Source organism: the organism of the source record quoted next, unplaced genomic scaffold (genome assembly GCF_019419815.1).
Source record: "Pyrus x bretschneideri cultivar Hongxiangsu unplaced genomic scaffold, Pyrus_bretschneideri_v1 Contig44, whole genome shotgun sequence".
Lineage (NCBI taxonomy): Eukaryota > Viridiplantae > Streptophyta > Magnoliopsida > Rosales > Rosaceae > Pyrus > Pyrus x bretschneideri.
Window position 1 is genome coordinate 1,225,052 of NW_025999768.1, and position 14,136 is coordinate 1,239,187.

Genomic DNA, 14,136 nt, shown 5'->3' on the forward strand with positions numbered 1-14,136 from the left:
TTTCTGTCCCACTTTGAGATAAAGCAAAAGGAGAGAAAAAGTAAAGAAGAAAAAGAAAAACATAAAGGAAAGGGAAGAAAGAAAAAAGCAAATCAGAGTAATAAAAAAAGGAGCTAACTAGCAAGATAAAAGAGAGAGGAAACAACAAAGACAAAGGCTCTCAAAACTCCATGATTATTCCAATTCTCTTAAAAGCAGGACCTGGGTTTTCCTCTCCCTCTTGCTAGCTAGTATACAAAACCACTACTACTTAACCCAGTGGAGGCAGACCTCTCAAAGTTTCTACAGACTTGTTTTGGGAGCTTCAGAAAAAGATCCAAAAAGCTAAGGGAGCTGCGAAATCCTAACTTGTAGATAGGAAGCTTGCTCAGCTGATTAGCTCTCATTCGGAATCAGAAGATAACGAGAGGCATGAATAGAGGTGGTTGCCAGAGCTCACCGGTGCAACAAATGATGGCCGGAAACCCTAATTGGTGGAGTATCAACAGCATGAGGCCACCAAGTACCCAACCATCTATGAATATTTCTCCTTTCTTTCATCCCCCTTCTCCTCTTCCTCCTAATTTTTTAATCCCACAATTTGCACCCAACAACAACAACAACACTTCCGCCCCTTCTTCAACAATTTCTTCTTCAGGACTTGGCATTCCTTCTTGGCATATTGAAAATAACAACCAGGAGCTTCCAGAGTCTTGGAGCCAACTTCTCTTGTAATTATATTTTCTTAATTAGCACTCCTTTTTATCTCAACACAAAATACATAGCTGCTTTGCATGCATGGACTCAAACTTTGATATTTTGTTATGGGTGCTGTTAAAAGTGTCATTCTGCAGTTCTCTCTATACAATTTTTTTTTTCTCTTTTTTCCTATCAAATTTTAGAATATAAAAATGACATTTTTGAAGTGCTAATAATAACTATATTTGTTATATAGATCATCAAGTACTTAATTATTAATTTTGATATTTTTTTTCATAAATCAATGACTTATTAATGGATGTGTGGTTGTGAATTATCAGGGGTGGATTGGTAGGTGAAGATGAGAAAGGGGTAATCATGAGACAATTTCATCAAGCTGCTAAGAAATTGGAAAATTGGGAGGAGCAAGTATTAAATAGCACTCAAACTCCAAATGCTCCTGCTGTGGACGTGAAGCAAGAAAACTCAGGAAGCAGCGGTGGCTTTATGTACGGACATCATCATCACGGGAATGATCACATCCAAGATTTTAACCCATCAGCTGCAGCTTTGTCTTCTTTGTCTCAGATTATGCAATCAACTACTCCATCTGCAGCCTCATCTCCTAAGTCATCGTGTGTGACGAGTTTCAGCAACAACAATATGTTGGATTTTTCTAGCAAGTCGGAAGTGAGGCATCCACCACCACATCGATCCTCTGATCAGGTAATTAACACTTTTTACATACAAGTAATTAACCCAAGAGAGAGAGAGAGAGAGAGAGAGAGAGAGAGAGTCCATGGTAAATTCTCTTTCGATACGAAAATTACACATTCTTGATTTTCTAGGGTTTTCCAAAATTATTCATTCCTTTTTTCTTTCAAATAAATTGAACTGGTTATTCTAAATACATGCTTTGAATGTGATGAGCGATGAGCTTAATTTTTTAATCTCAATATATGCGCATTAATATGGAGTCATCAAATGAATTATAATTTATTTATCATGTGGTGCTTTTCTCTTTCCAAGATTTTTTACCTTTTCTCTTTAAGTAGTTCATTAAGTCCTTAAAATGGCAATGAAATGAATCAGCTCCCGTTTTTCCCCTCAAATAGCCATAAACTGGTTTATTTAGTATAAATTAAAGTGCTAATCGGTTAAGAACTTAATACGGGGGTGATCAGTAAAATTCACTGAAGATTTTTAATTAATATTTATCAATGTACTCCTTTTCTTTGGCAGAAAATTGTACTCATTTTTCATTTCTTTCTCTTCTTTGTTCTTTGTTTCTTTTGTGAAGTGTAACAATGGTGGGGCGCTTAAGAGAGCAAGGGTTCAACCTTCTTCAACCCCTACTACCTTCAAGGTAACGCTTACAACTGAACTAATTACTCTCTCTCTCTCTCTCTCCCTCTCTCTCTCAGTACTTCTTTCACACAAGAATAGACAGGCACAAACACACACGCACCTGTAGGTGGAACTGTGGAAGTATATAGTTGTCTTTCTCGAATGTCCATTTCTGATCAATCATGATGATTCTTAATCTCTTGTGTTTTAACCACAAGAGACCTCCACCCCTTATTTATGATGGATTCTGTCTACATTCAGGTGAGGAAGGAGAAATTAGGTGACAGAATTACAGCCCTTCATCAGCTAGTTTCTCCATTTGGGAAGGTACGCCATTGCTCTTCCCCCTCTACCCTCTATCGTATGCAGCCAAAATGCCTAAAAAGTTGTTTAAGATTAGTGGTTAAAAATGAAATATTGTATATTTTGCACATTACTTATCGAATTCTTACTCAAAAAACTTATAAAGTGAACTTTTTATCCTGCACTCTCATATACAATTTTTTCCTTGTACTTTATATAAATTTATACTGTGTGATAATTTTTTAAGTGTCAATAATGATCCCTTATTTATATATACTATTACTACTATACAACGAAGGGCTTTCTCTTTCACCTTTAAGCATTAAAGAAGACATGCAAGCAAAGTATTGAGTATGACTTTGGAGGGTTGTGGTGTGGCTTTTTATCTCTTTTGCAGACTGACACAGCCTCTGTCTTGTTAGAAGCTATTGGGTACATCAGATTCCTTCAGAGTCAAATTGAGGTAACCTCTCTCTCTCTCTCTCTCTCTCTCTCTTGACAGAGGCCATTTAGTTGGTACTTGCAATTGGCCGTGATGGCACACAACCACACCGTTAAAGTTCCACTCTCTTTAGTTATTCCTTCAATTAATATTCTCTCTCTCTCTCTCTCTCTCTCTCTCTCTAGTTTTTGAAGTGCTACAAATACGATTCGTTTCATGCTTCTCTCTTTTTTCCCCTTGGATGCAGGCCCTCAGTTTACCTTACTTGGGCAGTGGATCAGGAAACATGCGGCAGCAGCCACAGTCTGCAGTAAGTAATATAAAAACAAGAAACAAAATCGAAAACTTGTGATAGCAACCACGTCATATAATTTAAATAAATAATCTCTCTAACTTTAATCTATTTTTTTCCTCTCTTCCCCAAGCAACATCTCCACCCCCTTCCTCTATCTTCTTCTTGCACGTGCAAGACTGTATACATAATATTCAGTAGTTATATCTTAGCCCCGTAATTGATTGATAATGGTGAATTAATTAAAAGTTTCTTATTAATTAGGTTCATGGGGAGAGGAATTGTATGTTCCCTGAAGATCCTGGTCAGGTATATACACACATGCTAACTTTTATTGGACCCATATTTACATCTTGAAATTGGGAAAACCTACAAAGCGATACAACTATGTATGTATTGTTGGAGAGATTATATATTGCCACCAATTTATTTGGACGGATGATATATTTTTTTAACACGTAACAAATATTTATTGAACAATGTTGCAGTATCTTGTAAGCAACTAAAGATAACTACTGTTTAAAGAGCATACAAAGCCATGATCATCTTTAAAGCTTTCAATCTTTTTAAATAAAGATTAAAATGAGAGAGGAATACATTATCATGTAATATTATCTTATTCAGGTCAAACTAATTACTTAGTCAATGCTAATTAAGTTGCTAAGGCTTTTGTATTATATGTTGTTCTGATCACAGCTGCTCAATGACAATTGCATGAAGAGGAAAGGAGCTTCTGAGCAGGTATATATTCCATGCATGCTTTATTAACTTTTAACTTTTTCATATCGAAACTACATATTAATAGAATCTTGATTGTCAATCAAAATTTCAGAAAATTATCTTTCTAATCCTCAATCAAAACTGAACCAAAACAAAAATTATGGCCAATTTAATAATACATGAACCCAAATTTTACTGTTTTTAGTTGAACCTCACAGTAATGTACACATAGCAGCCCTGTTTAAAATTAAATTTATTTAAAAAAAAAACCAACTTCTCTCCTCTTCCTCACTCTCTGCATCTCTTGCCAGAAAAATCCTCAACCGCTCCTTCCACATTCTCCTCACGCTCAACCCCTTCACTTTATTAAAACCACCCAACGAAGAAAGTTCACCGACGGACTACTGCGACAAAAATATGGTTTAGCTTTTTGTCGCAATTAACCCTAATGAAGAGGATTGTTTTGCTAGTATGGTAGCTACGTTCGGCAGCATATTGACACTATATAAAATGTGCTGTAGTTTGTGGATGTGATGAAACGTAGAGAAGAGAATAAAAAAAAAAATTTAATTGCACATGTATTGTGTGTGCTAGTTGCTAGTATCTTTTAAAATAACTTTTAGCTCATTAATTATATACAATTAACTTTGCGTAATTACAATGAAATTAAGCTATACTTAATTAAATTGGTTTTCTGGTTACACATTGTTAGGATCCTCATGAAGAGCCAAAAAAGGACCTGAGGAGTAGGGGCTTGTGTTTGGTTCCAGTTTCATGTACCCTCCAAGTTGGGAGCGATAATGGAGCTGACTATTGGGCTCCGGCGCTCAGCGGCGGAGGTTTTCAGTAAATTAACCGTTTGGTGGCCTACTACTGCTACTCTAGTTAAGGTAGATATCGATGGAGCTTCATGGAAATGAATGATATAACATCATGAGCAGTCACTCTGCTAAATTCAAAAGGCTGATTGCTCATGATGCTATACAATATTTAGTTAATCTGTACGTTTACATACGTACGCATGCATGTGTGCTTAAATTTGGCGGGACTACGAAGTCCTTAAACCTTTAATTTTAAGTTTAATTTATCTATCTTCTATTTTGCTTAATTCTACTGCTTGCTGCTACCATGCTAGCTCATGTCTATCCAGTACTACTAACTAGTAGGAATACTAGCCGTTTTAAATGTTGCAAAGCATCATTTAATTGAATTCTATTCATCATACTTCTAACTATATATAATAGTTGTTTTTGTTAAGAGTATCAATCTCACATCGGAAAAAAAAGGGATCTTGCATGTGGTTATAAGTAATTGAGCTACTTCCAATATTGCCAATTGATTTTGTGGTGGAACCTCAACTTTTTTATGGTATCAGAGCAAGTTGTCCCGCGTGTGAAGCCCAACAACCACACCTGCTCCACGTCACCTAATTTGTCTTATGCATGCGTTAGGCTTGAAAATTTGTCACACGTGAGAGGGCATGAACCTCAACTTCTTCAGTCTTGTCACTGGCATAAGGCAATAAAAAAAAATTAAATATACACATTATAATATGAGTGAATTTGTCACATCCCGACCCGGGGGACCACTTCCTGGGCCTGCTCCACCACTGTAGCACGATATTGTCTGTTTTGGGTCCCAACCAAATTCTATTCATCATACTTCCAACTATATATAATAGTTGTTTTTGTTAAGAGTATCAATCTCACATCGAAAAAAAAAGGGATCTTGCATGTGGTTATAAGTAATTGAGCTACTTCCAATATTGCCAATTGATTTTGTGGTGGAACCTCAACTTTTTTATGGTATCAGAGCAAGTTGTCCCACGTGTGAAGCCCAACAACCACACCTGCTCCACGTCACCTAATTTGTCTTATGCATGCGTTAGGCTTGAAAATTTGTCACACGTGAGAGGGCATGAACCTCAACTTCTTCAGTCTTGTCACTGGCATAAGGCAATAAAAAAAAAAATTAAATATACACATTATAATATGAGTGTATTTGTCACATCCCGGCCCGGGGGGACCACTTCCTGGGCCCACTCCACCACTGTAGCACGATATTGTCCGTTTTGGGCCCCGACCACGCCCTCACGGTTTTGTTTCTAGGAACTCACACGAGAACTTCCCAATGGGTCACCCATCCTGGGAGTGCTCTCGCGCGCTACTCACTTAACTTTGGAGTTCCCATGGAACACGAAGCCAATGAGCTCCCAAAATGCGTTGTGCTAGGTAGGGATGAGAATATACATTTAAGGATCACTCCCCTGGGCGATGTGGGATGTCACAATCCACCCCCCTTAGGGGCCCGACGTCCTCGTCGGCACACACGTGACCAGGGTTAGGCTCTGATACCAAATTGTCACATCCCGGCTAAGGGGGACCACTTCTCGGGCCCGCTCCACCACCGTAGCACGATATTGTCCGCTTTGGGCCCCGACCACGCCCTCACGGTTTTGTTTCTGATAACTCACACGAGAACTTCCTAATGGGTCACCCTACCTAGGAGTGCTCTCGCGCGCTACTCGCTTAACTTCGGAGTTCCCATGGAACCCAAAGCCAATGAGCTTTCAAAAGGCCTCGTGCTAGGTAGGGATGAGAATATACATTTAAAGATCACTCTCCTGGACGATGTGGGATGTCACATAATTGGTAATACTACATGTATAACCACAAAAATAAATGTACTTCTAAGCTCATAGCTCAAAACCTGGCACTTACCATTAATACATTTACTACAAATTTCCGTTCTATTTTACTTAGCGATCTCTTTTGAATAATCGAAAGCAATATCTATTAAATAATGAAGATATATAACTAAAATTCTCTACAAGAATATGTTGAGGTGGCTAGAGGTATTGATGTAACACACACACACACACACACATATATATATATTGAATAGTGAAGATATATAACAAAAATTCTCGACAAGAATATATTGAGGTGACTAGATGTATTGATGTAATATATATTCCAAGAGGAAAAGCAAGAAAAGGGCATTCCAAGGTACAAAAATTAACCCACTTATCCCGACATGCGACCCCATGCGAATTCCATCCAACAATAATACCACGGCAATTTTCATGATTTGAGACGTGTCATCCGTCAAATGGTGGCATGGAAGATGGAACATCGCTTTAGCATGATTGGACTTGCTTGCATGTGCACGGTGATCAACATTTTTTTTTTAAATGATGAACGAATTTGAAAAACGCATAGAATTATAAGTTAGAAGCGGTAATAAATCAAATTTGAAAAACATTAGTCATCAAATTCACATTTGATATTTATTCTTTAACATCTCTATTAGAGATACTTTTATATGAGTTTTCTTTTCCGATTCAAGGCGAAGGATCGATGCAAGAGTTGAATTCTTTAAAACTCCCCTACACAGAAAGGGAACTCTTTTTATACAACTTTTTAAAAATCCTTGGTTTATTGCTCCATGATATACGATTTTGTTGACTATAATTGCACAAATAATGCGTACACACAGTTTCTTAACACAGTTGAGAACATTTTACGCATAGTTCCATAAGGTGATAACAGAATATTTTTAAAACTGTAAAGTTAACCAACAAAATGAAAGTATAGATTCATTGGCTTTGTACTTCTCTAGTTTCTCCTAACGCGGGAATCGGGTTGGAATTGGAGTGCTCGAAATGTGCAATATATTATAGTCTCACTTAATTGAGATGGGACAGTTGAAAAAATCAGAGTAAGTATAACGATCAGGCTAACAAATTGAAGATTAAATGAATATAAATTTTAGAGTTGTGTACCTATTTTTACTTCTAACACGTTCATCTTAATTTTCAGTCGTCAGATCGAATGAATTAAAGAAAATCAATAGACAAAAATTAATAAGAGTGTATGAGAGATAAAATGGGTGTATGGATAACAATATTCTAATTTTATTAACTAGAAATATATTGTAATGACGGATACAATCATACAAACTAGAAAACTACATTATGACTGACTTATTATTTCACGAGTTATAAAGCACCATATTTATAAAGAAACTTAAAGCAAACTCTAATCTTTAACGGGTAAGAAATCATATACTTAACGTGCAAAGAATTCTAATTCTAGCCCACAAAAAAAAAAAAAGCAATAATACTAAAACTAATTTTCCAACTGGGATTTGGATCCATTAACAAGGGCCAGTGGGGCTAGTCAAGCTTAGATTAGTTAAGATCTTAGCAAACTTTTCGCATCTCAAAATTATCTTTGGGCTGTCAATCACCTATTCTACTTGAGAATCGATGCCCATATTTTATGGTCTCTTTTCGTTTCAGCCCATTTTTGACATTGACAAGTTCTCCACATTCAAACCAAAAACGAAAATGAAAGTTCACCACTTGACTCCACGCAGCCACATAATGTAACGTAACGTCCTCCCTTCCATGTGGTTTTGGCCCATTGGGAAGATGGGGAAGGAAAGAGATCATTTTTCTTTGTTTTGTTCCAACTGATGATACCATAATACATATGCCACATTAAGCACCCTGTATGTAGTTGAGAACATTGGTTTGTATGTGTTTATCTTTCTCATCACGTTAATCTCACAAAAGTTTGGAGCTTCAATCCGAGTTCAAACTTTCACGAATGCATCTTTGGATCACTGACTTTGCTTTTGCATACCCTATGACACAAGAGTCAAATTCATGATGTCACCTTACATGATACTGAGACTACATGATAAAATACCTCCTATATTAGAAAAAATCTCTCTTATCACAGTTTAATTTAATTGAGAAAATCTACCGTTTCGTCATCCCTCATCAAATTAATAACAAAATTAATAATAACATAACATCTCTCATCAATACGTTGTAACGTATTATGTGATAAAAAAGATAAACACCTAATTACATACATCATATGCCACCCAAGAATCGCTCCAATACTTTTGTGTGTTGACTTCACACACCCATCGATGAACCATAAGATTCCTAGTGTTTGACCTTCCTACACGTAGACAAATTAATGCAAAGAATATTAATCTTATAATAAGATATTAGTTTTCTTTCACATTTCTTGATTCAATCCCTAATTGTAATTGGATTCTTTAGAACTATTTACAAGAGTGTTAGGTATTGCATGAATATTATTATTCACATAACTAACAAACAAACAATTGGGATAATCAAAATTAGGACGACTAAGCAAGTATTTGGACATACTAAACAGTCTCTGCATGTTCTTCTGAAACATGACATTTGGAGTTAACTTCTAGGTTCTCTATTTGGTTTGAAACGTCCACAGCCAATATGGGCTGAAGCCGAAGGACCAGTTGGAAGTATTCAGCAGCTGACGAAAACCAAAGTCTCCACCTTTTTATCCTCGAAGAATTTCAATCAACAATGTCCTCAAAAACCAGGAACAGGAATCTTCCTGAAACTCGGAAGCTTCGCCCAATGTGAACTCTTCAGATTATGAGTCAGAGTCTTCCCTGGAGGATACTTCTGTAACTTCTTCTTCTTCTCCGTGGATTCCGGAGCAGAAATTGAGGTAATGATTTTTCCGATGTTTACAAGAACACAGAACATAAACTCTGGTTTGATATTACCATGTTTGTTTGTTTGTTTTTTTTTTTTTTTTTTTTGTATTTTAATTCTTATGCTTTTTGTTTTTAATGTGTTGTCTGTTTTCTGAGTTTTTATAGGAAAACAACAAAGAATGGAATTGTTTGAGGCTACACAGAGCCAAATTCAGAAGCTAAAGCAACCCACTTCTGCAGAATCGAGCCAGTATGTAACCATCAAACCTATCTGGATTTTGAGCATATCTATCTGGTATTGAAAGTATTGAAAAATCATCAGATATTAGTGTCACATTATCGATTTCTTCGCAGAAAGTTTTGGATTTCTTGTTGTTTGTTAGTTCTCCAGACCGGCTGATCATGGCAGATTGTCATAACAATTCTGTTGGGGGAAAAGTATATACACTTCCCAAGGATTTTGTGTGTCCCATTACTAGAACTTTGATGATCCTGTGACACTTGAGATGGGGCAGACATATGAGCGAAAAGCGACCCAGGAGTGGATCAAAAGAGGGAACTCTACGCGCCCAATTACGCGCCAGAACTTGCAGAGCACTCAACTGCCTAAGACCAACTATATGCTCAAAAGGCTTGTTGCAAGCTGGCAAGAACAGAATCCTACTGCAGTGTTGAACCAATTGGAGAGTACAAGCCCATTGAGTGAGCCGGTTCTGAAGGCCGTAATGCATTCAACTTCTCCTGACAGTATTGTACTCCAAGGCGGGTTTGATGGCGCAGTTGGCGAGTTAAGACTTGCAATCACCAACCTTTGTATGTCAGAAATTCTCATGGAGTCTGAAATGGCTGTTCTTCAAATTGAGCAGTTCTGGCAGGAGGCAAATGTGGAATGGGATATTCAGAATTTGCTCACGAATCCTTCAGTGATCAACGGTTTTGTGGAGGTTCTTTTATATTCTGTTGATCCCAGGGTCCTGTTAGCTGTAATTTTTCTCCTGTCTGAGCTGGGGTCAAGAGACAATGCTGTGATCCAGACGCTAACGCTCGTTAATTCTGATGTTGAACGCATTGTGGCGCTTTTTAAAAAGGGGTTGATGGAGGCTGTGGTGTTGATATATCTGTTGAGGCATTCGACCCTGAACCTAATTGAGAGGGACATGGTGGAGTCTCTCTTACTAGTTATCAAAAGGAAAGACGATGATTTGCTTAACATGTGTCTAAAGCCGAGAACAGCTGCAGTGGTTTTACTCGGGCTGATTCTTGGTGGCAGTGGAGAGGGTACTGCCTCTTCGATTGTTAACACAATAGTATCTGAAAAAGCGCTTGAAATAATTATTAGCAGTTTGGAATCTGAATCGACCGAAGAGAGGATTGCGGCAGTTAGGATCTTGTTGAGATGTATGCAGCAAGATGGAAAGTGCAGGAACACAATAGCTGATAAAGGTGAGTTGGCTCCTGTTTTGGATAGCTTTGTCGGCGCAAGTGATGGAGAAAAATTTGAGATAGTTCACTTTTTCTTCGAGTTAGTTAAATTAAACAGGTATATACATCTCAGTTCTCAAGTTTGTTCCTGTGTATCCAATTTTTCTATGATTGTAGAACTTGAGCTAGCGTGACAGATTTAATTAAATCTTCGTCTTAGACAGAAGGACATCTAATGAACAAATCCTGCATATCATAAAGGATGAAGGCCTGCTCAGCACAATGCACACCCTTCTTATTTATCTGCAGAGTGCCCCTCAAGATCGGTGTCCTACTGTGGCTGGTCTACTACTTCAACTCGATCTTCTGGTTTGGAACTCTCTCTAATCTTTCATCTATTTTAGCTCTTCATGAAATATTTAATTGATTCGATCAAATTGTACGCTTGTTGATTGCATGAAGTAGTCATGTTGCATTTTAACTACTAGCATTGACGAATTCGTTGTACTAGATAGTCGGTTATGATCACTGGGTTTGTTTTGTAGGCAGAGCCGACAAAGATGAGCATATACCGTGAAGAGGCAATAGACACACTCATCTCATGTCTCAGAAATGCGGACTTCCCTAGTGCCCAAATTGCTGCTGCTGAGACAATTATGTCGCTGCAAGGGAGGTTTTCCACATCTGGAAAGCCTCTCACCAGAGCTTTCCTTCTCAAGCGTGCCGGCCTTGACAAAAGTTACAAAAGTCGCGTACGAATGGATCAACTTCGCAATTTTTCTGGAGACGACGAAACTCTTGTGAGATTTGCACTGCATTACTTTGCTTTTAATATTTCCTTATTTTCGTTTGCTTCGTTTTGGCTACTTGATCATCTTTGCGCAATGCATTTTGTGATCGGTTTACTTTTCTGGTCGACATCAAAAGCAGGAAGAGAAGGCGGCTGATAATTGGGAAAGAAAAATGGCATTTGCTTTAGCAAGCCATGAGTTTGGTCTACTTTTCGAGGCTTTAGCAGAAGGCTTGAAGAGCAGATACGCAGAATTATGTTCAGCGTGCTTCATGTCAGCCACATGGCTCGTATACATGCTCAATGTTCTTCCAGACACAGGAATACGTGGAACAGCGCGGCTCTTCTTGCTCAAACGTTATGTGTCGATATTCAAATCTGCCAAGGATACTGATGACAAAGCTCTCTCTATGCTTGGGTTGAGCAGCTTCATCAAAGATCCTGGTAAGAACCGGTTATTCATCCTTATTCATCCTTGGGTTTCTGTTCGTAACTTCGTGTGCATGTTTTACTTTAATAACTTTAAAGTCTTGGATAAATTACATATATATTCTTAACGTTGTGAATTTCAGAAGCATGCAGGGGGTAACTTCTAGCATAAAGGATATAGTGAGGGGCCTAAGAGAGCTTAAGAGATTCACTCCCTTGGCATTTCAAATGCTAAAACTCTTCTCTGAGGGACAAGACTCTAGCGCCGTAAGTTCATAGGAATCTTATGTAATATACCTTTGTTCCTGAAAGAAGAAGGGCCATGACAAAACTATATGTTCATGTATTGACTACAGCAGGAACCGTGGGATCATAAAGAATTAGCTCAAGTCGACTGCAACGAGAACGGAGAGGTTCTTTCAGTCATTTGCTTCAACGGTAAAATATTTTCGGTCACTCCGATGGAACTATAAAGGTAACTAATTTCTTGGTCTTATTCAGTCTTATATATGGTTTGGTATTTTAAAAAAATGTTTTCAAATTCTGAAGGTATGGACGGGTAAAGGTAGCGTTCTTCATCTCATCCAAGAAATTCGAGAACATATGAAGGCAGTTACTAGCTTGGCAGTTTTGCAATCGGGGGAGGTTTTATATAGTGGTTCACTTGATAGAACTACAAGGGTATGGTCCATTAGCAATGAAGCAATGCACTGTGTAAAAGTACATGATATGAAGGATCAAGTTCATAGTTTAGCCGTCACGAATAGCCTTGCTTACTTCATTCCACAAAGTACTGGTATTAAGGTACTTAAGAGATGGTCATTAGGTTACCGGCGAAATTAATTTATCCTACAAAGCAAGATTAACATGAACATGTAACTAATGCGATGCTCGCTACTTGTTAGCAGGTTCATTCATGGAACGGAAGAACCAAATTGTTAAATTCAAGTAACCATGTGAAGTGCTTTGCTCTAGTACACGGAAAATTATATTGTGGATGCAATGACAGTGGTGTTCAGGCACGATTCTTCTGTAGTTATTGTAGTTTAAAATCCAGCTATAGCTGTTTTTATCATCCTAAACAGACTTGTGTGAAATTTTCAGGAGGTTGATGTGGCCACGGGAACACTCAGTACCATTCAAAATGGCACTTGGAAACTACTCACAAAAGCAAACCCTATCCACGTTATTCAAGTTCACAGTGGACTTATATATACAGCCAGTTCTTCCGTGGACGGAGCGGCTGTTAAGGTACCTCAGAACATATTACAACATCAAATTTTCGGTTACTAAAATAAAATCCCAAGAAAATTAAGAAAAAGATTGAATATTCATTTAATCCATTTCTTAGTTACTGAACTGTTCGATTTGTATACCTATGTGAAGATATGGAATGCTGCAAACTTCGACATGGTTGGATCGCTTCCGACTACATTGGAAGTGCGGGCAATGGCCATAAGCTCGGAACTAATTTATTTGGGAGGTAAAGGAGGAAGTGTGGAAATATGGGATAGGAATAAGCAGAACAGAATGGACACCCTACAAACTGGTGCCAATTGTAAGGTCCTTTGCTTGGCTCTTGATGCCAATGAGGAAGTTTTGGTCGCTGGAACTTCTGATGGCCGAATTTGGGTAAACATTTTGTCTTTAAACAGAAATCTTTACGTACATATACGTGCATGCATGTCTACGTAGTACGTACTTATTCACGTCTGTGCATGTATACATGTTGATCGTATTTTCATGATCGAACCTTGGACATTTGGTATGTGTATATACGTACACAATAAGTTTAAATGAGAGAATTTTCAATTTTTCATGGTTTTACCTTGTCAACTAAAAGTAAAACCATTCTGCTGGTTTGCAGGCATGGGGGCTTAGCTAAGAACAGGACCGGGGTGAATTTGGATGGTAATATATTTAGTTGGGAGAGCAGCTGGATATAAATATATACATGCGGATAATTTTTTAGTGAAATTCTCTGTAATATTTTCATGTTTGTAATGCGTTTTGTTGTGGAATTGTACATAAAATATGATCTGATTATACTTGTAAATAACGACCCCAAATCTTATTGGAGCTAATTAACTCATGTAATAAAATAATCTTATTGGACAATTGGATTCATTAGCAAGTGGTTAATTATTTCTTTTAGTTTAGATTAATTAGTTGTGATTAATATCTTAAGCTTTTATTTTTCATCAA

General features: G+C 37.6%; 2 protein-coding genes across 5 annotated transcripts; both read left to right on the forward strand.

Moving 5' to 3' along the window:
• The first annotated feature begins 265 nt into the window (after positions 1-265).
• Positions 266-4,890, forward strand: LOC103929400 (transcription factor bHLH68). 4 transcript variants are annotated; one of them, XM_009338585.3, is made up of 9 exons: positions 266-710; positions 1,020-1,404; positions 1,979-2,044; positions 2,287-2,352; positions 2,726-2,791; positions 3,018-3,080; positions 3,327-3,371; positions 3,759-3,803; positions 4,495-4,890. In XM_009338585.3, exons 1-9 carry the CDS (start codon positions 412-414, stop codon positions 4,630-4,632), a joined length of 1,173 nt encoding a protein of 390 aa, XP_009336860.2. In that variant the 5' UTR covers positions 266-411; the 3' UTR covers positions 4,633-4,890. The 4 variants fall into 4 exon arrangements, with proteins under 4 accessions (XP_009336860.2, XP_048423367.1, XP_009336861.2 ...); XM_048567410.1 differs by having other exon boundaries at positions 4,094-4,510; XM_009338586.3 differs by lacking the exon at positions 3,327-3,371.
• A 4,068-nt stretch (positions 4,891-8,958) lies between these two features.
• On the forward strand, positions 8,959-14,058 carry LOC103929452 (putative E3 ubiquitin-protein ligase LIN-1). The gene is given in 14 exon segments (XM_048567415.1): positions 8,959-9,301; positions 9,456-9,768; positions 9,771-10,830; positions 10,937-11,081; positions 11,258-11,512; positions 11,640-11,956; positions 12,075-12,198; positions 12,291-12,378; positions 12,381-12,406; positions 12,481-12,735; positions 12,840-12,950; positions 13,036-13,182; positions 13,318-13,563; positions 13,799-14,058. Coding segments are annotated over 13 exon segments (2,868 nt in total). The 5' UTR covers positions 8,959-9,301; positions 9,456-9,692; the 3' UTR covers positions 13,817-14,058.
• The last annotated feature ends 78 nt before the right edge of the window (positions 14,059-14,136 follow it).

Bases quoted from the DNA above. Each gene is read 5' to 3' on its own strand.
- LOC103929400 (XM_009338585.3), top strand. From the start codon at position 412: ATGAATAGAGGTGGTTGCCAGAGCTCACCGGTGCAACAAATGATGGCC. The intron at 3,081-3,326 runs GTAAGTAATATA...CTTATTAATTAG, and splicing joins GGCAGCAGCCACAGTCTGCA to GTTCATGGGGAGAGGAATTG. The intron at 3,372-3,758 runs GTATATACACAC...TTCTGATCACAG, and splicing joins TCCCTGAAGATCCTGGTCAG to CTGCTCAATGACAATTGCAT.